Source organism: Astyanax mexicanus, chromosome 3 (genome assembly GCF_023375975.1).
Source record: "Astyanax mexicanus isolate ESR-SI-001 chromosome 3, AstMex3_surface, whole genome shotgun sequence".
Classification (NCBI taxonomy): Eukaryota; Metazoa; Chordata; class Actinopteri; order Characiformes; family Acestrorhamphidae; genus Astyanax; species Astyanax mexicanus.
Window position 1 is genome coordinate 7,096,698 of NC_064410.1, and position 25,132 is coordinate 7,121,829.

Here is a 25,132-nt window from a genome sequence, read left to right on the forward strand (position 1 = left end):
CCCTTTCCTGGACAGCTTTAAAAAATGGTAAGTAAAAGAAAACCGTCTTGCCTCTGTTCACACACTGCTCCCCAAATCTGCCTGCTGCCAGTACTGCTCAACCACGCTGCTCTGTCCTCCAACACCTGCTCAGCCTCCAGCAGACGCTTCTGAAACAGAGAAAGAGAGAAAAAATACAGAAATTAGAAAAAAAATAATAAAAACAGGCAAAAACAATGTGCTTTAAAGTAACACATTATTGTAATGTAGAATCACTGGAAACATTGTAATCATAAAAATACAAGCTGGATTAGGGTGAATAGCGTGATACTGGTCGTACCTGGTAATTCTGCAGCAGGGGCAGGTCAACATGTACGTTCTTCACTGTGCCATCATGCCACTCAAACTGGACCATGGCTTTCTGTAATGATAGGGGTAGGGGTCTTGAATAAGGGCACATTGGTTATGACTGAGGGACAAGAAAGTGCAATTATTTTACCTTTACCCACCTTCTGCTTCCTGCGACTCCAGGGGATTAAACTGGCAACCTTCTGATCCCAAAACTACCCATATAATCTTTAAACTATGCCCAGCTAACAATTTTTGGTTAGTTTTTTAGGATTTTACAGTTAATGTTCTTAGAATGTTCAATCTGTCAAGTTTTCTGGATGTTTTATTTAAAGTTTATTTAAAGCATGCACAATGTTTCTGTCATCAACTGCATTAACTGTTGTTTTACTTGGTCTACCTGTTTGACAACTGTTACTTAGTACACCAGTGACGACTTTCTTCTTCAGGACAAACAATTGTACTAGCCATGGATGGAAATTGCATAGGCAAAACCCAGATCTGAAACTGATTGTATACATTTAGCCCTAGTTACTCTTTGAATAATATAAATGTAAAATGTAACAGGACACACCTGGGCCACATAACACACCTGACAATCATATGTCACATACGTTTGCTCGCAAGAAAAACAGATGGGTTCAGACAAAATGTGATATCTTCTTCTTAAACACTCTAGTGACGTTCTGATACAAACCATTATTATTTCCCAGTAACCTTTTCAAAACCTGTTCCAAACGTTCTCATAACATTCTCTGTCAGCTGTGTGGCTGTCCCAATTAGGTAAAATATTGTTAATCTGAAATATATGAATACACCTTCAGTTCCAGTGTAAAGAAAAAAGATAAAGCAGTAATACAGTGAACTGACCTCATGCACTGTTGAGTGGACTGTCTTTCTCAGGATGGGAACAAAGCTCTCCTTTGGGGAGTAAACATTGGGAGCCAGGACCTGGTACAGGCTGAGCTTCTTGGCTACGGACAGAAAAATATGGAAAGGAGAATTAAGAGTGCAAGATAAGATGCAGAATTTTAAGTACAACAGATTTCTCAGTGTGTCTCGCTTATGTCAGGTTTTTTTTTTTACAGGAGCCTTAAACATTTGCACAGTTCTGCATCTGGTCATTTGGTCAGTGTTGTGTTGTTTTGTATGTGCTTTAGTCAAGTATCAAGATCCTGTACAATCATCATAAAATCTCACCTTTCATGCCATTGGTTTTCAGCCACTCAGCAGAGGTGGTGGGCAGAAGAGTTGGGGGTTGGATGCACAGAGCAGCACTGCCATCGTGTGGATCTGACTTCAAATCGGACAGGGACAGACAATCCAAATCCTCTGAGATCTGCAGAGATAGCAAAGTATACAATCTCTTAGCCTTATTTCTAAGGTTGTATTCATTATTAACTCAGTAAATATTACGATTTATTCAGTAAATACTATAAATTATACAATAACTGCTATCAAAGGAATATGTAACTTAAAGCAGGACTATGTGAGAATGTAATATTCTTGCTCCTGGGCTCCCCCTAGAGCTGGGAAACTGAAATTAGCACTTTAAACTGCCACTAAATGACAAGCATTTCACATGCATTTGTTGACAAGCTTTGTAGGTGTTAAATGTCACATGTTGGTACGGTTAATCTGATCATTCTTCTTTCGATTAGTTGATTAATTAGTGATTCTTGCTCAGTCACTTTAAAATAAATCAAACTGCTACACATTTTAAATCCACAGAAAATGTTTAAATTACTAACATTTAGAGAGTAAATGTTATATTTTATTTTCGGGCACTTGGTAAAACAGTTGAAAAGTTTAATGTAAACTAAGTGAATGAGTGCATAAAGGTCTGTCCCCACTTTCTGTCCCTACACTTTGTGTAGTCGATGCATTTTTATAACTTAAATATTAAATAATCATTGCAGCCTTAGCTTTTACTACCCAATTCTAAAGTTATGTTTCATATGTCTTTCACTACTGGATCAAGTTATCCTATACTAACTGAGAAATCTTTGATTCAGCTTCAATAACCCACCTATTCATTATTGTTTTTATGTGAAAACATACCTCAGACATAACAGGGACGGTCAAATCTTCAAGCTGCCCATGGCTCATGCAGTGAATGTGGTCAAGAACATCTCTAGCAGATTTAATCTCAGCCCACAGAGGCTCCAAGTCACTACTGCTGTCCACAACACCCTAACAGAAGCAAAAACACACATGCTGATATAAAAAAAAAAACTTTTACAATTTGTATCAAATCAAAACACAAGATAATGGTCTAGGGGTCAGACATGTTCACGTTACCAGTGCAGCAGAAAAAAGGTGATATCTTCCCTCTGTGACTTTAGCAATGTTTTTGACATTTTCCTGTCCAACACAAAAGCAGTCAAAAGCAATCAGCACATAACATAAGCAAAGAAATCAAATTAATCCCCCCCTTTTTTCAGCCATGATATGTTTGGTGTCTTAATTTGGCCTCAACGGTCAGTTACTTATCTACCCCTCCTACAGATTTCTTTGATATTTGTTTGTTTTTTAATCCTACTTCCATTTTTCAGATTAACAAACACATTTTAATATCAGCCATATAATCTAAGTTAGTAATTATAAAAAAGCTATTTTTAAATGAAAATATTTGCCCACCTATGGTCGGCAACAACTGCAACTGTTGGCAATAACTGGCAATGTGTCGGTCACATCTCTGTGGAGGAGTATTGTTCCACTATTCTTTACAGATTTTTTTTATTCAGCCACATTGTAGGGTTTTCGAGCACAAATTGCCTGTTTAAGACCATGTCACAGCATCTCAATCAGACGCTGACTAGGCCACCCCAACACCTAAATATTGTTGGTGATTGCTGGTTAAGGTGGACTTGCTGGTGTGCTTTGGATCATTGTCCTGCTGCAGAACCCAAGTATGTCTGAGCTTGAGGTCACAAACCGATGGGTGGACATTCTCCTTTAGGATTGACTGGTAAAAAGCAGAATTCCTACTTCTATTACAGCAAGTGTCCAGGCCCTGAAGCAGCAAAGCAGCCCCAGACCATCACACTACCACCACCATGTTTTACATTCAGTATGATGTTCTTTTTGTGAATTTATTTGTTAGTTTTACATTAGATGTAATGGGATACACAGCTTCCAAAAGATTCCAAAAGAATATTTTCCCAAAGTCCTGCGAATCAGTAAGATACGGTATGTCAAGTAAGCAAAATATGTAAGGGTGCAAATACTTTTTTATAGCATTGTATGTTTTGGATCAAGAGAAAACTGACTGTGTGTTTTATTACTTAAGGAAATATACATGAATATACTCACAATAGCAACTTGATTACAGGTGTTGTAGGCCACCACATGGATAGAAGTTACTTTTTCCTGCACTTCTTGGGTCATGTAGTTAAAAATACTATCTGTATCCTGGTCAGGACTGGAGAGACATGTTTATTGAAAACTTACACAACCTAGGCCAGTTTTTCTGGTTTGGTGTATGTACTAAAAACCTGAAGATGTAAGTAATGTAGATAAGTCATTTATGGATACTTACCAGGAGCCCAAGATGATGAGCAGGGAGTCGAGCTGTGTGTGACTGCAGGCTGTTTTTAAAGCCTGCAGCAGGTTACAGCTTCCACTCGGTTCCAGCTGCAGAACCCACTGCTGTGATTCCTTTAGCCTGGGACAGGACAAAGAAGGTAAACCCTATTCAGATGGATCTTATTTAATTGTAATTTGTTCTGCTTACTGTGATAGGCTATACATCTCAAACCCAGACATCACACCTCTTCTGCAACTCACAGGGATTTCCACAAATATTGAAATTATCTCCCTAATGCCTGGAAATTCTATTTAGTATTCTAGAAATCAGGACACAGAATGTTGGGCTTGCTTGCAATTTTTTTTGGCGCGCTCATCCGAGATAAAGTGAGTAAGTGACAGACGTAGTGAGAGTGTGACAAGACAAGACAACACAAGATAACCATATACACCATACTTGTGCTGGGCACAGATGAAATGTGGCCTTCACTTTTAACCAAGCTGTGCAGTGAAATCGCTTCAGTTTGTGCCCATTGGTGTGTACAGCTCTGGAAAAAAATTTAAAAAGTTTCTTTTTTCCATTTTACCAAATTGAAAACCTCTGCAATATAATCAATAAGAAGATGGACAATCACAGCCTTCAATTCAAGCAGAACTGGCATAAAGTTATCCAAAAGCAGTGTGTAAGACCGGTGGTGAACATGCCAAGATGCATGAAAAATGATTTAAAAAAAACAGTGTTATTCCACCAAATATTGATTTCTAAACTCTTAAAACTTTATGAATATGAACTCTTTTTTGCATTATTTAAGGTCGGAAAGCTCTGTATCTTTTTTGTTATTTCAGCCATTTCTCATTTTCTGCAAATAAATGCTCTTAATTATGTTAAACAAAAACAATGTTTATTTTACTCAAACATATTTCTATAAATAGCAAAATCAGGGAAACTGATTCAGAAACTGAAGTGGTCTCTTATTTTTTTTTCAGACACACAGTGATATTGTAAGAACACTACAGTGGGAGGCCAAACAGTGGCAACAGCTTTCCAAACGCACAAATTAAACCCACAACCATGTTGTCAATAATCCAGTGCTCTAACAGCTGAGCCATTAGGAAAAAGAGAGCGTCCTAACTGGTCTGTCCTCATGCTCAGTAGAAATATCAATATGCTCTGTTGGTGTGATTTACATCCTGACTTTTGTCTTATTTTGTTTTTAATCTGAGTAGACCTATTAGTGTTGTCTTTGGGTCGGATTCAGTGTAGTTCTGAAGTTCTCAATGGTTTAAACACAGGTGTGTGGCGGGGTAGGAGCTATATGGCCCCATGGCTACATAGATGCTACCTGCTGGAAGTGAATTTTTAAAAACTGGGATGTCCAGAAACCAGACTCACCTCAGTGGAGTGACTTCTTTAGGTCCAGTCCACAAGCTGCTGAGCTCTGTGCCAAAGGACATGAAGTGCAGAACCTTCTTCATTCTAAACTGTTCCTCAATCAGAAGCTTAAAAAGAAGCCCACGCCAGAAAATGTCCAGCAAATCAATCATACAATCGAATATAAATCCATTAATAACAGTGACAATATTGCTAATTGAAAAAATAACCTCACCAGGAGGTGGTGCTGTAGGTCCTCCAGCCTCTCTTCAGAGCAGTTCACATCAGATACATCGATAAGAACTCCAAGTCTGGATCCTTTCACTATCCCAAACATCTAGCAGACAAAACCAACACAGCACTGGACTAAACATAGTTATATTAAACAAAACCTAAGAACAAACATCTATATAGAACACCCACTCAGACTTGTCTGTACTATATGAAAAGAATACCTTTACCTTCCTGCTGCCTTGATTTAGCCACTGTATTCTGCTGTGGTACAGGTCAGTCACTCTGTTTAAACAGAAAACACCAACTACAGACACATATCACAGGCCATTTGCCATGGCAAATTTGATGACTAGCTCTCCACTAATGTTAGAATGTTAGCATGTTAGCCAGCTTGCCGCTAATGTTAACTAGCTCTTTGTTAACATAGGATGTTAGCATGTTAGCTAGCCTGCCACTAAAGTTAGCTAACTCTCAGTTAACCTTAGTTTTTGCCCCAGTAACTTTAACTAACTAGCTCACCACTAATGTTAGCTAGCTCTTCACTAACGTTAGTATGTTAGCATGTTAGCTAGCTTGCCACTAATTTTAGTGCAGCAGATAGTTAGTGTTCCTCCAAGTAACACTGCTCCGGTTACATTAGCTAGCTCTCTGTTAATGTTAGTATGTTAGCATGTTAGCAAGCTTGCCACTACTGTTAGCTAGCTCTCTATTAACCTTAGTTCTCTCCCCGGTTATGTTATCTAACTAGCTGCCGCTAATGTTAGGTAGCTCTCTGTTATTGTTAGTATGTTAGCATGTTAGCTATCTTGCCGTTATGTTAGTAAGCTCTTTGTTAATTTCAATAAACAATGTTTTCTAATAATTTTAATATGACTTTCCCAACTGTTTTGAGACAATAGGTGGATTAGGTTTGGAGATAACATCTGAAGGAATGATGCCTACTGTAAATAAGACCTGCTTTCAGATCTGTAACACTTCACTTACTGGTAAAGCTGTGTCTCAAAAAGTTTCTTTGAGTCGATCTCCAGCTGTGTGGACACCCCATCATCTCTTGAAGAACTGGAATTAATAGAGACACAGAAACCTGATCCGACATCCAGCTTTTATACTCTTTTACACAATTATCTGTTTTAAATGATTTTTCTAACAGGGCTTCATCGCATTTATTCTTCCTTTTAGCCCAGTTACAGTGTCTGTGTCTATGTTCGGCAATACTTAATCAGAATCGACCAGAAAGTGAATGGAAACAGAATATGTAAGCTAACAAAACGCAAATTAGTGTGGCCAACAGGCTTGGCCAACATTGTTAAAAAGTTGTGCTAGAAATGCCAGTGACCAGGCTCAGCCAACATCACTAATGCCAGGTTAACAATGCCAGTAAACAGGCTTAGCCAGTGTCAAAATGCCAGCAACCAGGCTCAGCCAACCTTGCTCAAGCCACATTAACAATGCCAGGGATCAGGCTTGGCCAGTATTGCTAACATCACATTAGAAATGCAGCAAACAGGCTCAACCAACGTCATTAAATCCACATTAACCAGCAATCAGGATCAATCACCTAACGTTGCTAATTCCGGCATTAACAATACCGGGAACAGTGTTCACCCAAAAATCCATTAGCAAAGCCAGTGTGTGGTCTTATGGTGGCTGTCCAGCTCATCTAACCAACATTCAGATAATTCAGGGCAGCTGGATTTAGGGCATGTTGGTGTTTGTATGTTTGGTATCGTGAGGGTGCAAAAAATAAGACTTGCGCAGCTCGAAACGCACAAAATGCATGAATGAATTAATCATAGGCGTGTTTTGGGTGTAACGTGAAATAAACCAATCATTGTGTCAGTTGTCTCACTTCCAGACCACCACGCTCATCAGTGTAGATTTATTCCTAAACTCTAACGCTATTTTAACAACAGGGGGCACGGCGTGAAAATAGACTATTAATCAGGTGTAAGATAGCAATGAGCATCGCCTTGTACCTTGTGCAGGGTGTACAATAGGACCCTCAGTATTTAAGGTCTCCCACTAAACAGTTATATGCGCCATGTTTGTAAAGAAGACTTACGTAGCAGCTGTGGAACAGTGAGAAAAGAGGTGGGTGAGAGTAAGTCCATAACTGTTCAAACTGCACTCCTCCAACCACTCCACTGAGCTCCTCCAATCATCTACACCCTCCTCCTGCTCCAGCAGCCTCTGCATGATAACACCAGCAACAATGCACTAGTTAATAGAAGTTTATAGATGACAAACCAAAATGTTAAATAAGGTACAGTGCAATGAGAATGTAAAAGAATGTAAAATGGAATACAAGAATCTAATGATGATTGTGATATTTTCATATTGATAAAAATATAAGTGAACAAGTGAGTAGCAGACAAAAAAGTGAATAAATGCAAACACCTTTACATTGCATTTTTCACTGCCGTATGGTTTTGTGAAAGAGACACCATTGTGCTTGTGCGCAGGCTCCTTCTTGCACAGCAGGGTATTGTGGTTGTTTTTAGATGACCTGCAGAAAAACAATCTTATGAGTCTTTTAAGTGACTTAAATTAGTAAAGTAAAAGCTACTTTTTGAGGGGATTAATAGAAATGGAAATGATTGTTTGAGTATTTATATGTGAAACACAAATGTTTGCAGAAATAAAAGAGATTGGCATCTGAATATGGTATATGGATGGCGTATACACATACCTGAAAGACCCGCTACTTTCAGCCATGCTGGATAGGTTAGGAATTTCTAAAAGAGAGGGAGACAGAAAGAGAAAGGGAGGGGAGAGAGAGAATGGATTAATGAATTATTTCCAAGTTTAAATAATTATTTATTAATTTATTAATGTGCCTATATACTATTGTCACAAAAATAGATAGATAGATCACCTCCTTACTTTTCAGTTTTTCAACATAGAATTATATTTTAAACACATCAGTTCATATTCAGTGTATTTTGTGTTCTCAGTGTATTTATTAAACTCCACAAAAGCAGAATGTTCTTGCACCTTTAAGCTCGTCAAAGTTTACAAATTAAAACACGGAAAAAGACAAAGAAATTTATTTTAAGCTTAGCTACACCGTAACAGTACCAGTTAAAATTTTGGACACACCTTAAATTCAGTGTTTTTTTGTTTGCATTTTAAAATTTTTTGCATTGTAGATTAATACTAAACTCATCTAAACTATAAAGAAAGACACTAGTAAACAAAAAAGTGTTAAACAAACCTATTTTATGTTTCAGCTTTGCACATCTGCAAAGTCAGCAAGTCAGCTTTATGAGGTAGAGTCACCTGTAATTCAGGCTTTCAGTAAACAAATGTGCCTTAATTACTAGATCAGGAGTTAATTACTAGAATTTCTTGCCTCTGAATGTGTTTGAGAGCATCAGTTGTAAAGTTGTGAAGATGTAGAGTTGGTATACAGTGAATTACATTACATTACATTACATTACATTTGGCAGACGCTTTTGTCCAAAGCGACTTACAATAGTCAAGTACAATGTAAAATAAGTTTAAAGGTAAAACATCTTTGGATAGGGATAAAAGGAGGTCAAATGGGAATAATAGGATAGAGGAGTGAAGGAGGGGAAGAAGGAAATGAGGTTAGAAGTAGTTAGTGTGTTAGAGGTGTTAAGAGAGTAAGTGCTCTTTGAAGAGCTCTGTCTTCAGGAGTTTCTTAAAGATAGCGAGAGATTCTCCTGATCTGGTAGTGGAAGGTAGTTTGTTCCACCATGAATAGTACTAGTGAATAGTACTATTTGAGTAACGTTCTAAGTCAAGAAAAAAAGGATTTAAGAAATGAAGTTCAGTCAATCTGAAACATTCTAAGAAATACCTTCAAGAATATGTCCTCATGAGCAGTAAAAGTACAATCAAAAACATTATGATGAAACTGGCTCTCATCAGGAAAGTAAGACCAAGAGATACCAGCCTCAAAACCTTATCAGTATTTTGGTTTGTTTAACACTTTTAAGTTACTACATGATTCCTTATGTTTTTCAACATAATCTGGATAACTATATTATTATTATTTCACCGCCACAGTGCATATCCTAATATATATCGATATTTACCGCATATAATGGGATTATACACACGTTATATACACATATTTACCTAAAAAGCAGTTTGTGTTTTTAACAGAATGATTATAAAAGCTTAGTTTAGTTTAGTAAGAGCTTAACCAGAGCAGTCTGACCTGGAGCTGCCCGGACCCAATGCTCCTAACCCCGCCGCTGCCGCACCGCCGCCGCCGGTGTTCTGTCGAGTTACGCTACCCATCGATATGTGCTTCTTTACGGCACTGGACATGCGCCAACCATGATAATTCTTTAAGTTTGTACTGTGAGCATTAAACCACCTGCTTGAATGTTAAAAAACATAAAATAGCAGTTGAAAATAGCAACGGAAAGTTTCAAATAATAATTATAATAATATATTTTTTTATATATATAAAACTATAAAAAATATGGATTATAGTCATGTATATGACCTTAACTTTTTAACTTGATACAGTGAGTAAGCCTATCCACATATCATACCTAGGGTCCTGCTGGAAGTATTTTCTAACATGGTGTCTAATATTGTTTTATTGTTTTTAAAAATGAAATACTACTAGGGTAGCACAGTTTGACAAGGTAGCACAACTCGACGGAACACCTGTCTTGTGTTTAGAGTCTCCCCGGTAACCCCGCTATGAACTCAACTGCACTGAGCACCGCCTTATCACTGTAATATTACGGATATTATTGCACTATACCATAATTATTATATATTACAGTTATACAATTAATCATAAGCAATTCGACTATTAATAATAACTGAAATTTACTATTTACTTAGAGTTTCTTAAAACAGGAGAGTTACCAAACCTCACCAGCAGATGGAACCAGCTACCTACATTTAAAATGCATGTGAAATTGGCCAGAAATCTTTTAAATGGCAAAAACAATTTATACATATCAGTAAATATACCAGTCAAAAGTTTAGACGCGCTTTCTCATTTAGTGTTTTTTTCCCCATACATTGTAAATGAATACTGTCTATTCTGATAATAACAGGTCGCAATCTGCGTGAAAGTGTAAGAATACACAAGAAAGAAGAACACACCATGTCCATTGCAATGGATGCTGGGTCTGAAAGGGTTAATATTTGGTATTAAACCTTTTGTTTCTCAAACCATCCCAAAACAGTTAATACATTACAAAAAGTATTAAATTGGTAACACTTTATATTCGTAAAAATGATCTCTTACTGTACCTCGTTTAGATCCAAAGCAACCATTGTTTCAATAGTTTGATGTACCTTTGACAAATAACTATTTTTTGCTAGCTGAATTTATCACTATTTTTGATAACAGAATGATGACACTGTGCATGATGTCTGCATATTACTCAGGTCTTCAGTTATGAAGCTCAGTACATCAGCATGTACATCAGCTTGAAGCTGCCCTCAGGGGCATTGTAAATGATACTGAAAAATCAAAAATGTGTTATATATATATATATATATATATATATATATTATATCACCATTAGTTATTTTTTTTCTATTGCAAAAAATATTAATATTGAATTATTGTCAATCCCCAGGACCCATCTACACTTTCTGGTTCCCAGTTGCGCTAAACATACCGGCGCCACATTGGCCTATTTTCTGGGATGTTTCTTTAGAGACCAGAATCTTGAATTCTGCTACTGCAACATCATCAATAAGGATGAGAGATCCAGGATCCGTGTAGGCCACAGCACTCCCACCACCATGTTTAACAGATGACATTTTCTTGACTCTAAACTGTTAACTTCCTCTACAGTGTTGCTATTGCTCTAAAACAAGATAATCTTGGTTTCACCTCTCCACCAGACTTAAATCTAAAATAGATTAGATATGTATGGATTTGTCCCAATGCTACATTGTCGATGCATGTTAACTCGCGTATAATAAGCTAACTCTAGTTGTGCTGTGCCGTGTTTTATTGGATAAAAGGAGAAGTGTAATATTCCCACTTGACTTGACATACTGGGGAATTATTTTCCCCACAGGTCTGAAATCCTGGTTTGATCTGTAGCTGCAAAATAGGCCACACAGTGCTCTGTGTAATCTGCTGTTTTGCAAATTAGGATTACATAAAATGGGCGTGATCTTAAAAGGAATACATCAAAGTAGAAAGACAAACTGACTGGCCTGATCTGAACTCTGATCTGATGCTGCTGAGAGATTATACTGTATTAAAATAACAGTTCACAAAAATATCTATTTTACCCCATGTTTCCTTTTGCCTAAATGTAATCAGTCTAGACTATAGTCTCTAGTTAATTAATGTCATCATGCAGTTCTGCAGTTTACTATCATATCATTTTAAAAAAGGTTAGAAGACATTAGAGTTTAAAAAAGATGCTTTGGAAGGATTTTTAATAGTAACTGCAATGCATTCTTGATTTATTTTTTGTTTTTAATTGAAGGAAAGATATAAAAGCGCACCAGCTAACAGCATGAATAATACAACAGTATATATAGTAATGAAACAATTAATATGTTGACATGAATTATAAAGATTAAGAAATTACAAATTAGAATTAGAATTATTTGTCGTGATTCACTATATGTGTGAAGAGAAAGGGGGATCTTTCTTTTAAAAAATTAATTTAAATAAAGAAAATATTGAGTCTGAAAGTGTATTCAATGTGCAATTTTGTTTCAAAACTTTTATTTGTAAGTTTTTATAAGTTTTTTGGCAAGCAGGATAATCTGTTTCACAACACAGGAAATGTCAGACAATGCAATCACACATCAGCAAAATTGTAATTTTATTCTATTTATTTAAAGTTGTGACATTAAAAATATAAAATAGACTAAATCTAAATATAAAATTATAAAATTATACTAGACACTATTATCAGTTAGCTGATTTTAAAAGGCTCTCAAAACAGGTATCTGACAGGTGTTAATATTTACATACAACTCTGGAAAACATTAGGAGACCACTTCAGTTTCTAAATCAGTTTCTCTGATTTTGTTATTTATAGGTTTATGTTTGAGTAAAATGAACATTGTTGTTTGATTCTATAAACTATGTACAACATTTTAAGAAATCAATTCAGAAATCAATATTTGGTGGAGTAACCCTGGTTTCTAATAACAGTTTTCATGCATCCTGTTATGTTCTCCTCCATCAGTCTTACACACTGCTTTTGGATAACTTTATGCCTTTACTTCTGGTGCAAAAATTCAAGCAGTTCAACTTGGTTTGATGGCTTGTGATCATCCATCTTCCTCTTGATTATATTCCAGAGGTTTTTAATTTGGTAAATTTAAAGAAACTCATTATTTTAAGCTGTCTTTTATTTTTTTCCAGAGCTGTAGACAGATAGATAGATGCAAATGAGAGGTTATAAGATTAAGTGAACTGGTGTGCTTATTATATGCAGTGCCCTCCAAAAGTATTGAAACAGTGATGTCCATCATTGGCAGTTTCTTTTGTAGACACAACCACCCAACTGGCAGTGATATAGCAGTACTTTCTTTCAGCACTGCATGAGGTAGATTACTAGACGGAGGTATGTGACGTCTCAAACATAGACAAAGGAATTTAATGGATAAAATGTAATTAAATGCAGCCTTTGTAATTTAGCGTTTAATCCAGTGTCCAGGTCAGTCTGTTTTAGTAAGTCTTACATAAAGTATTTAGTAATGACATTGTTTTGGGTTCATCTCTGTAGCCATGGATCTTTTTCTTTGAGCTTGGTTAAATAACAGGGATTTTGGATTTTGGTTTTTATCCAGGTACACAATCAGCATGTTCTCTTTTGGGTGTCCCAGAGACTCATCAACCACACACACCAAGCATCAGTGCAGGACTGAGCCCACTGGAACAGGGCAGTTTATTACTGAAGTGATGGTTCAATCAAAAGAGAGTCAAACAGCTTACATTAAATTACTTTGTGATGGTGGGAAGGATAGACTTTTATAGCTCCTAAAACTAAAGAACCAAACTTTTTTCATTACGTCCATCTGCATCGTTTAAATAGCAACAGTGCTTGTGAATATACAGTTCTGGAAAAAAAAATAAGAGACCACTTAAAAATGATGAGTTTATTTGACTTTACCAAATAAAAAAAAAACTCTGGAATATAATCAAGAGGAAGATGGATGATCACAAACCACCAAGCTGAACTTGGAGTGTCATAAAGTTATCCAAAAACAGTGTGTAAGACTGGTGGAGGAAAACATGCCAAAGATGCATGAAAACTGTGATTAGAAACCATGGTTATTCCACCAAATATTGATTTCTGAACTCTTAAAAATTTATGAATATGAACTTGTTTTCTTTGCATTATTTGAGGTGTGAAAGCTTTACATCTTTTTTGTTATTTAAGCCATTTCTTATTTTCTGCAAATAAATGCTCCAAATGACAATATTTTTATTTGGAATTTGGGAGAAATGTGTCTGTAGTTTATAGAATAAAACAACAATAGTCATTTTACTCAAACATAAACCTATAAATAGCAAAATCATACCGTTGCTCTCCAATGAAAAACAAGTATCTCTATTTTTTGTAATTTTTTAGTTTATACATAATTTAAACAGACAAACTGTCCCTTTCACTGTGCCAATTTTCTTTTAACGAATGTACCAGTAGAAATACTTCAAAATGACTTTTTTACTCTTTTTACATTGACTTCTTTTGAAAGTCTAGAAGTTTCTTTCTCTATCCTGTAAAGTTGTTGTTTTGGAGATCCTTGTTTTTCATTGGACAGCGATGATATGGGGATGGGCGGAGCTACACACAGTAGAGGTGCTAAACCTGTTGCGGCTTCACTTTTGACAGACATTATGCTCTTTATGCTTTTTACAGTCATTGGTCTACACCAGTCTCTCAGAATTACAGCTTGTTGGTTAAAAAAACACTTCTGTCCCCATAATACTGAACTAGGATCAGTATAAAATGGCCACCAGTTCCTTCATCCCATTGGTTGTTCAGTAGTACTGCTCTGGGGTCAACAAGAATCAACCCTGGGTGGGAAAAACAGGGCTTTGATTTCAGATTGAGGATTTAATCCTGGCTGCTATTATTCCTCTCAAGGGAAGGCTTTCCCGTCAGCGTGTTTTAATCACAGTAATCTGATGAGAATGCGTCGAGAGTCCATATGGTGCTGTGGATGTGTTATGACCTCACACACTCACGATTCTGTCTTACTGAGCCCCCTGAACAGATAACGCAACTAAATTCTCCAAAATAAGTTGCAGTAGGTAAAAGTGATATTTTTAATAAGCTAGTTTTAAAGCATCTTTTTGTTTTGTTTTTTAACCAAAAGCAGCAGTACTCACCAGTGCGGAAGGGATAAAAAATAAGAAATGCCATCACTGCAACCAACCCTGCAAAGCCAAATATATATATATTTTTTAAAACAGGGTATCTGGTACGTTTTCCTGGGAATTGTACCAGCCACAACAACTTTTACAGCTTACCTAAGCAGCTCCAGTGCTGCTTATGATGCTGATACAAGTGCTACTGCAAACGTGGAGAAATCAGAATCATAAACTCTTAAATTCATCTTCTCATTCACACAAACATAACATTAGATCTGAAGAGAACTGGCTAAGCAAAATCACCTGATTTTTCCATTTATAAAGGACAGCACACCACAAGGCACTTTTTTATTTTTATTTCTAATTTTTATTGATTTTTATTACTCATCCAACTTATTAGGAGTCCCCCTGTCACTAGTGATGCCCCCACACCAGGAGGGTGAAGACTAGCACATGTCTCCTCCGATACATGTGAAGTCAGACTCCGCCTCTTTTCGAGTTGCTGCTAATGCAGCATTACTGAGTAGCATCACAGTGTGCTCGGAGGAAGGCGCAGCGACTCGGTTCTGATACATCAGCTCACAGATGCAGCCTTGTGCTGATCGACATCACCCTTTGGAGTGATGAGGGGAAAGAGCACCATCTACCCACCCAGAGAGAGCAAGACCAATTGTGCTCTCTCAGGGCTCTGGTAGCCGATGGCAACAGCTACATGAACAGGATTCAAACCGATGATCTGCTGATCATAGTGCACACAATGCATGTTTTAATGGTACTGTTCTGCTCAATTCCCAAAATTTACAGACTGTCACTTTAATATTGTGACATTGTGTGTGTTGTTTAACCCGGTTGTGAGGTGATTCCACTGATTTCTGCAAATTTCTTGTTTTGCTTGCTTTAAACAGAGCTGGGCCACCTCATACAAACACTAAACACACTTTGTAGGGCCCAGAAAGTTGCCAAAGGTCCCACTCTCCACAACCCTTAAAGCCTTGAAATGCCACAGTGAATATACATGAACCAAACTTTAAAGCCAAAAAGTAAACAATGAAGACATACTGATTTATATTGTCTAGTACTCATTTAAAGTCCCCCAAAAATACGCCAATACACTCTGAAAGTTCTTGACTATTCCGTTCCACCTTAAAAAGTGAAGTAGTTACTTCCAACTGCTAGGTTGAGTTCTCAAAGGTCTAGTTCCATCTTAAATAAAATCCCACTAGCGTCAAATTATTTAATGTTTTCATTGCACTGTAAACTACATTTCCAGCTGGCATTTCAACGATGAATCATTGTTGAATCAATGTTGGATTTGGTGTTTATTTTCTTGATATGGCAACGCTGTTCCAACATCGTATGTTCAACCTTTATAACTCCATAGCTCAGATTCGGATGCTCAAAACTTTATGGAAGAGGAAATAAAAAAGACTGTATTCCATGATGAAAAATTAACAATTTTATTTTTATTCTCTCTCTCTAAATGTACATCTATGAGAAGTAGGAACTGTACAACTACAAACTTACTGTAGTAAATCTGAGTATAAAGAGTGTCCCCCACCACTACCAATCTGTTCAGTTGATCTCAAAAATACAACACTAAAACGATTAGAACATGAACATACACTCAGGTATGGTGACGAATTGGTGCCTAATTTTAAAAGCAATTACTGCAAATGGAACTAAAAACACTTTTTTATCCCTCCATTCATTTTTTTAAATGGGTGAGTTGGCATTTTTTTGTCCTGAACAGGTAATCACTGAGCTTCAGTGAGGTTCACTAACCATAGCTGGGTAGCAGGTTCACACCAGTTCACACACTTGTTCACACTTAGTAATGATTATTCCTTTAAAACTGTGGTTTTAATCAGGATGAGTGCTCTGAAAGGGCTCTAATAAGAGAGGAGTAATCCTGGGATAGCAGCAGCACATGCTCTACAGATAGCGGGATCTGAAGCCGTCTGGAATAATGAGGAAAACACTCTTCCCGGTCACATTGGGACACCATGGCTTGGGAGATGGAGTGTGTTTGTGAGGTTAATGGTGCCGAAGGTGGAGTAGAAGCGATACGATAAGCAGCTTAGAGGAGTGGGCCTGCTGGGAGGATAAAGCAATACACTCTTAATCAGTTTTTTAAATAGCAAACCAGAACCGACAAGTAGCTTCCTGCTCGTAAAGGAAGAACTGAACCAGCAACATAAAAGTTTTTACCAAGGTTTGACTTACCATTACTCCAATATGCTACAGTAATATCATAATATCAGTAAATACTCGTATCGTTAATAGTATGGAAAGGGTTCTTTTTACAGATTTAATGGTGTCACTTTATAACAGTTTGATTTGCTGGTTTTAAAGGACTCGAATAGACATTTTTTCCTAAGTTTGACCTCCCATTACTCCAAAATGCTACTGTAAAATCACTTGAAACATATACCTTGAATACATGAAAATGAGATCTTTACAGATTTACTTATGTGATATAATAACCTTAAACTCTGGACTATATACAACCAAATATTCACATTTTCTAATTTTGCCATCCCATAGCTCTATCATTTGAAACTTACACGATTAATACTATAGAAAAGGTTTTTAAGACATCATTTGACAACATCTTGATTTTCTTCTTAAATAAGACTTTAAAGTGTGGTCTATAAATTATATAATGTTTAAAATATAGTGGATTTAACCTAAAACAGATGTATGAAGGGTCTACATTTCCTGAATTTTAGACTTTTCTCCATATAAGTAGTTTCTGGTGTATATGTGTTGATTAGACCTGGATTAATGAAAAAAAAAAATTATTGAGCTGTTAAATCTTTTTTTCCCCCCATTTTCAGTCCCTGCAGAAGAAGCACAACCAGTTTTCCCTTAGCTTTGCTGTGCATATGACTTTTGTGTAGCTTATATTCAATAACATGATTTACATCTTTTTATTTAAGTTGTTAATATAATACCTATTATTATGAGAATTCAGATTTTTGGGTGATTGTGTGAATGTAGAGGCAGCATTTAAGGTGGAAATGAAACATCAAAGAACTTAATTGGAATTTGAAAGTGGAAGAACTACAAAGATTTTTAAGGTGGAAAGGAATAGTAAGGAAATATTTGTGTATTACTGTACTATTGGTGTACAGTATTTCAAGGATTTCTAGTTTTACATGTATATTATTCACTTTTCTGCTACACAGTTCGGTTCATGTATGTTTACTGTGGTGCTGTGAAGCTTTTAAGTAAGGCAAGTAGTAACAGTAAGTAGTAAAAGCAGTAGTATTATACACTTTATTATCCCTTCTATCTATTAAAGTCTCAATAAATCAGTTGTACACACATTACTCTTCAACTTCTTTTGTGGACAGGTTTACATGATATTTGTATGTGCAAAATACTTTAGAATTCTTTATAGATGATAAAAATGGTTGGGGGAGGTTTCCTCCGAGGACTCTGGTTTGTTCAAAAAATGTAATCCGGATCAAAATTATCCAGATTTGGTAATCACATTTTTTGCTATCCAGGATCAGGTGATCTGTCTTACTTTTAAGCCAGTTTTTCAAAGCAATATTGGATTGGATCAACCTGATCCAGAAACACAGTTTTCAGGATTACCTAATCCGGATTACCAGCTATGTAAAAAAACAGATAGAAGAACCAACAGGGGTTGATGACTCCTTTTCTTGCAGTAACAAGATACTGCTTATTGCAAAACAATATGAGCAATCGAGTGTTCTGCAGAGACGCTTTGCATGCCTTAACTATTTGCGAGTCGAACCACAGGGAGCATGCAACATAACACTTGCATGTATTGTCCTGCCCAATGTTGCTACCAGACGCAATGTCCCTCTCTGTGATGTTCATGATGCACCTGAGCCTGTTGAAGAACCAGAACAAACTCTGGTGTTCTTTTCAATTGTTCGAAATAATTTTTGACAGCTTCATATCTGATAAATGTTTCTTTGACATTAATATACAGTGATGAATGACAGTGACGTAGATGAAAAAATGAATATATTATTTTTGTTTGTTATTGAAATCTTTTGGGGAGTTTATTTAATGGGGTCAAGATTGTTTTTATTTTTACGTTACTATAGTAAAAGGCTTAATTGGTAGCCAATGTCTACTTTATTACTGTAACGGTTAAACAGGTCAAGTGCAAAATAGAAGTAAATGAATATACACTAAATTGTACAAATGTATTTTTTTTTTACTTTAAAACTTTGATTTTAAAGTTTTACCACATTTACTTCCTGAAATCCCCCTTGAAATCCTACCCCTTGTTGGGATCAGGGTAATCCTGTTTTTTTGGATCAAAGTTATCCAAATCCTACTGAAAAGTTTTGAACAACAGAAACTGAAGGTTTGATCCATTTACAAACTAGGATTGGATTACGTGATCTGATCCGATTTCAGAATGCTTCTTTCCCTTTTGAACAACCCGTTTTCCAGATTTGATCCAATCCGATAACCAAAATCCGATCAGATTACCTCTGAACAACTGGCCCATGGAGATTAAATTAAATTAGATACTCTGAATTGTGCTAGTGCGTATGTGTATGGGTGTAAGTATATGTGTGTATATATGTGTGTTAATGTGTGTATGATTGATATGGATTGGCATGGGTCAGTTCCTCCGCCAGAGATGGTCTGATGCAGTTCTCCAGGTTGATGGTTATTTCTGGTTAAGAGTACGCTGTGTGATTGGCTGCCACTTCTCCCCAGAATGTGTGAATGAGTGCTGAGTGTAAATGAGTTTGCTTAGAATGTTGTTAAGCGTCTTTAAGTGACAAGAAAAGCACTATATGAGTGTAAGTTACAGACTTCTCAAGTCTCCCGGAAGTTGCGGGAGTCTACCGCATATCAATAACCCCTCCCTAATACTCATAAGTCAGATAAAATGTTCTGGAATGTAGAAAAAGTTGCCCAAGAGTGAACACACCGTGTGCACCGACTTTTTTACCCAATCGCATGTTTGAAAGAAAGGGAGAGGTTTTGCATATTTATGTGCATATTTATGAAGCGCATGCAAAACTGAGAGGGTTCTGATTGGTCTGTTCTCTACAAAGAGTCTTTGAGTCAGCCAATCAGTTTTTAGTGTGGGCGGGCAGTTCTTTTTTCCCTCCTGGACGTGATGCCTTCAAGAGCATCATGGCTCTCATCAAAACTTATTTCACCTCTGACTACTCTAAAGTATATCCATATCTGGTAAAAGTAAAAAAGGCCATGAAGTGTTCCTACGTGTCCGTGTCATCCTGTCCATTGCGCTTCTTCTTTTTGCGGTTGCGTTCGGCCACTATGAGCGCTCCGAACACCGTGACCAGCACCGTTACTGTAATGACCAGCACAGTGACCGTCTCAGCCATGCACAACTGGCTGTCCACCCAGGCCAGTGAGGCTCCGGCCAACTGCCAGGGCTGACTGCACGTCACATTGCGGTAGTCGTCCACATGCAGGTGGCGTACGCTCAGCAGCTTGCTAAAGACGCGGTGCAGCTCGCAGTCACAGTGCCAGGGGTTGCCGGCCAGCTGCAGGTGTGTGCCGGCCGTGTGCAGGTTCAGGAAGGTCCGGAACTTCAGCTGCTCCAGGCGGTTGCCCTCCAGACCAAGCAGGGCCAGGCTCCGGAGGGCTGCCAGAGAGTTAGTCTCGATGTGAGTAATGTTGTTCCCACCAAGCTGCAGAACCTCCAGGCTGGGCAGTGCAGAAAAAGCACCGTCCAGCACGAAAGTCAGTCGGTTTCCCTCAAGGTAGAGGTGACGCAGGCGGGACAGGCCACGGAAGGCACCGGTACGCAGGAAGCTGATGCGGTTATGACTCAAGTCCAGCTTCTCCAAGCTCTCCAGATGCTCCAGGCACGGTGGCTCCAGCAGCTCAAGCTCGTTGTGTTCCAGTCGCAGCTCCTTCAAGGAGGACAGACTCTCAGAAAAGTCAGCAGGGAGGCAACTCAGGTTGTTACGGCTCATGTCAAGTTTCTCCAGGTAGGAGAGTGAGTAAAATGCCTGAAAGAGGGACCAGAGTGAGTAACACATAGCTAATTAAAAAGGAGAAACTAGGACAACCTAATGTCCACCTTGATGTACCAAAAAGTCTATGTTCACACAGCTGGTAAAAGTGGCCCAAATCTGATGTTTAGTTTAGGCTGTTCATTTAATCTTTTTTAATGTAACCCATATCTACCCTCTGTCTGATCAGTTCACACTTTGTGGCATGTATGCGAGACAGAGCAATGCTTTACGTTAAGTTCACTTTAATCTCTGTCAGAATCTGTGAGCTGTAAATTAATTTAGACTGCAGTTTAGCTTATCACTAAGAATTCACTGAAGTCTGCAGCCACGATCTGTTGTGGTTGTGACAGAAGCCTTTTTATATTATTGGAAGAAACACATCAGTCCAAAATTTATGAGCACTGTTATCTTGTTATCTGTCATCTGTTGCTGCCAATTTTTTTATTATCCTCGTGATTTTTCTTTCCTTCATTTTGATGTAAAAGTCAAAAATTGTGATCTGGCCATTAAGGGTAACATTGCAGCGAATCAGATTTCAATACTACATATTGAAGTGACCTAAATCTGAATAAAAAAAGGCAGATTCAAAGTGTTTTTTTTTTTGTTTTTTTTTGCTGTTGAAGATATTAACAATCTGGGTAGTTAACAGCTTTATACTATCTATTTTAAGGAAACTAAAGGGATTTTTAAACAGGAATATTTTCGGAAATGTCACCCCAAACATAGAGTATATTGCATATAGTCTATACCTCATGGTACTAGTGTTATGCAACAGGGAATTGGCAGCCATATGTAAAAAAAAAGTTTTCATATGTGACATAACAACCATGATATTTATAAAAACAGGCTTTTCAAAGGTTTTGGTAGCTTATTTTTATATTTGGATCACACAGACCATGAACTGAAAGGGTGCGGTTTTTAAAACTTTGTCAGCATTTACAAGCACTACACGACTATAACTATTCAGTTACCCAGAAATGTTTTTTTTCTGTTTTTAAATAACAGTACTAATTATTATGAAGTAATATCTAATTATTATAACTTGCATATAAAACTCCTTAAACACAGAACATTACCATTTAATTTTTGTTTTACATTTTTAAATAACAGCACTCACAGTTGGTTGGGGCAGCTTTGGCAGGGTAGAAATTTCAAACATTACAAACATTTCCCTTACACTATTGCTTTAGCATGACTTTGCTTGTAAAAAAAATTAGATGTGAGAGAACTTAATGTCTTGTACAGATATTGTGTTATATATATATATATATATATATATATATATATATATATATATATATATATATATATATATATATAAACATTTTATAAAGTGGAATAACCACAACCTCCACCTTTCCAAAGGGCATCAGGGTTTATTCACCTGTGTCTTTAGCTCCTGGATGCTGCTGTCTGCCAGCACGAGGACCCGCATTGACCACAGTCCAGCGAAGGCTCGAGGTCGGATATCTGTCAGCGTGTTTCCTCCCAGGTCCAGGAGCCATGTGCCGTGAGGGAGGCCGTGCGGCACACTGCTCAACCCCCTCGAGCGACAGTCCACCAGGTCTGAGTGCTCGAAACACTGGCAGAGATGAGAACACAGTCTGGAGCCCAGTCCAGGAGACACAGCCAGCAAGAGCAGGAACACCACCACCTGCATGCTGACCAATCACAGCAGAGGACAGGTCCTGCTCCAAAGACAAAAAAAAACACTAGTATTAGTATTAGTATTAGTTCAGACCATAGAGCAACACATGACTAATGTGTATGAAAGGATGTGAGATTATAGGAGTGGAAGAAGGGGGGAGGAGCTTAAACTGTGCTCCACCTCCAACAATTCAGTTCAGAGGAGGTCCAGAGTCCTGCAGAGTTTTGGGCTTTTCTTCTTGAAAAGCCCACCTGATTTACCTGATTTCATTATCAGGTTCACTAGATTTATAGATTTTTCATCTTTCATTTTATTTGCATCTGGTAACAAAATTACATTATAATACAGCATCATAATTCTGTAACAACATGCAAAAATCTAAAAATTGTTTCTAAAATTTAGATTGAGAAGGGACAGGTTTATGCAATTTTTTTTATTTTACCTCATCCTAATAACACATTATTACAAAATATTATGACCTACTATTTCATTATTACATCTCACTGTTATAACATCACCTATCACATTATTACATATTATTATAACATCACTTATTTCATTATTACCTTTTTATTTTTACAACATTTTATCTTATTACCCCTCCTACGGTGGCCGAGAAAGCCCAGCGCAGTGCAAATAGAAAAGCGCTGCAAAAGCACAAAACACATCCATCAAAATTACAACACAGGCGCAGCAAATAGAAAAACGCGCTGCAAAAAGAAAAACGCGCTGCAAATAGAACCACAACACAACGGAAGTGAGTCACAACACAACGGAATTTTCCCGGGGGACCTTAAAAGATGCTGTACCAGCTGTATACAAAGGACAATAAGTGGCAAACAAGCTTCTGAAAAGTAAGTTATGTTTATTAAAAGTTCTGCTTCACAAAACGCCTTGTTTGCCACTTATTGTCCTTTGTACACATAGTGAAGTCCGAGACGTTACTGAAGACGCAGCTTAGCTGGTACAGTATCTTTTAAGGTCCCCCGGGAAAATTCCGTTGTGTTGTGACTCACTTCCGTTGTGTTGTGGTTCTATTTGCAGCGCGTTTTTCTATTTGCAGCGCGTTTTTCTATTTGCTGCGCCTGTGTTGTAATTTTGATGGATGTGTTTTGTGCTTTTGCAGCGCTTTTCAATTTGCACTGCGTTGGGCTTTCTCGGCCACCGTATATTACTACAACTCATAATTATGACAATTTCATTATAGTATTACTTATGTTATAACCTATAACTTACTGTTATTATTGCTTCTTTCTACAACTCATTTTTGTTAATTACTCTCATAATTTTAGTTATTGTGATTTTCTACACTGTAGAAAATATGACTTAATGTGGTAAGAATGTTGACTGCTTATATAAGTTTATATGAGTTTATTCAACTCAAATACACACATTGAATAAAATAAACTAAGTTATTATTTTAAGATACTAAGTGGTTATTGAAAGATGTTTAGAAGTGATATAGAACCTCAAAATAATGACTTAATATTTTAAAATAATAAATAATAATACATTTTCTCAAAACAAAATAATTCGTTTTTAAGTGTACATAATGAGTTTTTAAATGTGAATGAATTAATAAAAATATCTGTTGGATGTTTTTTTTTTTTAGTTTAGCTGTCACTGAGTAGATTATTTTTTATACAGAATATTTTTGTTATTAATACAATTATTTTTATGAATCACTGAACATTGTTTAAAGGCATCTGACTGTTTTTTTATTAACATCACTACTTTATTCTAGCATTTAGTTGAACCAACCCGGTTCACCCTTATTATAATGACTGATTGTGACTTATTATTGTGATTTAATATCTTATTATTCTAACTCACTTAAAAAAACTCCTCAATCACACATCATTAGCAGGGCTCACCAGAGCAGCAGCAGCAGCACAGTGTTCCTGCCGGATTCAATCTATTCCTTTCAATCTGCAGTGGATCTGACTCAGACCATCGTCTTCTTTTACAAGTGTCTTCTTTTCATTGATAATTCCCAACACTTTCTGCCTGAACCAGCGAGCTTATAATACTGCATCCAACTCTACTCCTCCTCCTCCTCCTCCTCTTCTCCTTTCTCTCTCTCTCTCTCTCTCCCCCTCTGTGCCTCAGATTTTTAGTTTAGTGCTCATTTGTCTCCTTTTCAGTTAAGCACATTAATCTCAGGCAAATGAGTTTCCATTTTTAACTTCTGTTTTTTTTTTTTTGTAAATGTAAACCTCCAGCTGTCACTTTAAAACCTCCTGGCTTATTTGTTCAGAATTTAGACTCAGAGCAGTGTGAGAATGCAGGAAACACTGTAAATGACCGTAAAGGACTGAAATAATATATATATTTTTTTACACTATTTTATACACTATTTCAATAAACATCTATTTTCTGGTCTGTTTTCATCATTATGCTACACTAGTAAGGAACAGGGTAGTCCTCATATTTTCCTTCTGATTTCTTCTAACCCAGGGGCGAGACCTGTGAAGCTAAGCTAAGTAGTAACAAAAAAGCTAAGCTAAGCAAACAAAACTGTAATTCTTAAAAAAAAACAAAAAAAAAAAAAACATTTTATTTCAAAGTCAAACAAGCACCTGATGTTAAACTACACAGATTTCTCTCCTGAAAACTGTTTATTTGGGTGAGTAAAGCACTTCTGATTATTTAGAGTTTATTTAAACTTTAGGTTTCCAGATTTCCACCAAGGCTGGGTACAGCAGCATTAGCATTAGCAGTTTACTGCTAGC

The 25,132-nt window shown here is 37.0% G+C and overlaps 2 protein-coding genes across 3 annotated transcripts in view; both read right to left on the minus strand.

Annotated features, from left to right (window-relative positions):
- The window catches only part of vwa3a (von Willebrand factor A domain containing 3A), a 28,292-nt gene extending 18,581 nt beyond the window's left edge, over positions 1 to 9,711 (minus strand). The window contains exons 1-16 of one of the 2 annotated variants that reach the window (XM_049476085.1): positions 9,648 to 9,711; positions 8,151 to 8,196; positions 7,865 to 7,967; positions 7,524 to 7,651; positions 6,446 to 6,520; positions 5,689 to 5,743; positions 5,463 to 5,564; positions 5,249 to 5,355; positions 3,869 to 3,994; positions 3,643 to 3,751; positions 2,629 to 2,691; positions 2,389 to 2,520; positions 1,528 to 1,666; positions 1,198 to 1,301; positions 320 to 400; positions 52 to 149 (exon numbers count right to left, since the gene is read on the minus strand). In XM_049476085.1, the coding sequence (XP_049332042.1) occupies positions 52 to 149; positions 320 to 400; positions 1,198 to 1,301; positions 1,528 to 1,666; positions 2,389 to 2,520; positions 2,629 to 2,691; positions 3,643 to 3,751; positions 3,869 to 3,994; positions 5,249 to 5,355; positions 5,463 to 5,564; positions 5,689 to 5,743; positions 6,446 to 6,520; positions 7,524 to 7,651; positions 7,865 to 7,967; positions 8,151 to 8,176 (1,448 nt within the window). In that variant the 5' untranslated portion in view covers positions 8,177 to 8,196; positions 9,648 to 9,711. Of the gene's footprint in view, positions 1 to 51; positions 150 to 319; positions 401 to 1,197; positions 1,302 to 1,527; positions 1,667 to 2,388; positions 2,521 to 2,628; positions 2,692 to 3,642; positions 3,752 to 3,868; positions 3,995 to 5,248; positions 5,356 to 5,462; positions 5,565 to 5,688; positions 5,744 to 6,445; positions 6,521 to 7,523; positions 7,652 to 7,858; positions 7,968 to 8,150; positions 8,197 to 9,647 lie in introns of both variants that reach the window. The other variant, XM_015602304.3, reaches the window with a different exon arrangement.
- A 9,284-nt stretch (positions 9,712 to 18,995) lies between these two features.
- Positions 18,996 to 22,528, minus strand: si:ch211-237i5.4 (slit homolog 1 protein). The gene is made up of 2 exons (XM_022668091.2): positions 22,137 to 22,528; positions 18,996 to 20,746 (listed from the first exon to the last, which is right to left on the minus strand). The coding sequence occupies exons 1-2, from the start codon at positions 22,410 to 22,412 to the stop codon at positions 19,985 to 19,987; spliced, it is 1,038 nt and encodes a 345-aa protein (XP_022523812.2). The 5' UTR covers positions 22,413 to 22,528; the 3' UTR covers positions 18,996 to 19,984.
- Positions 22,529 to 25,132: the final 2,604 nt, after the last annotated feature.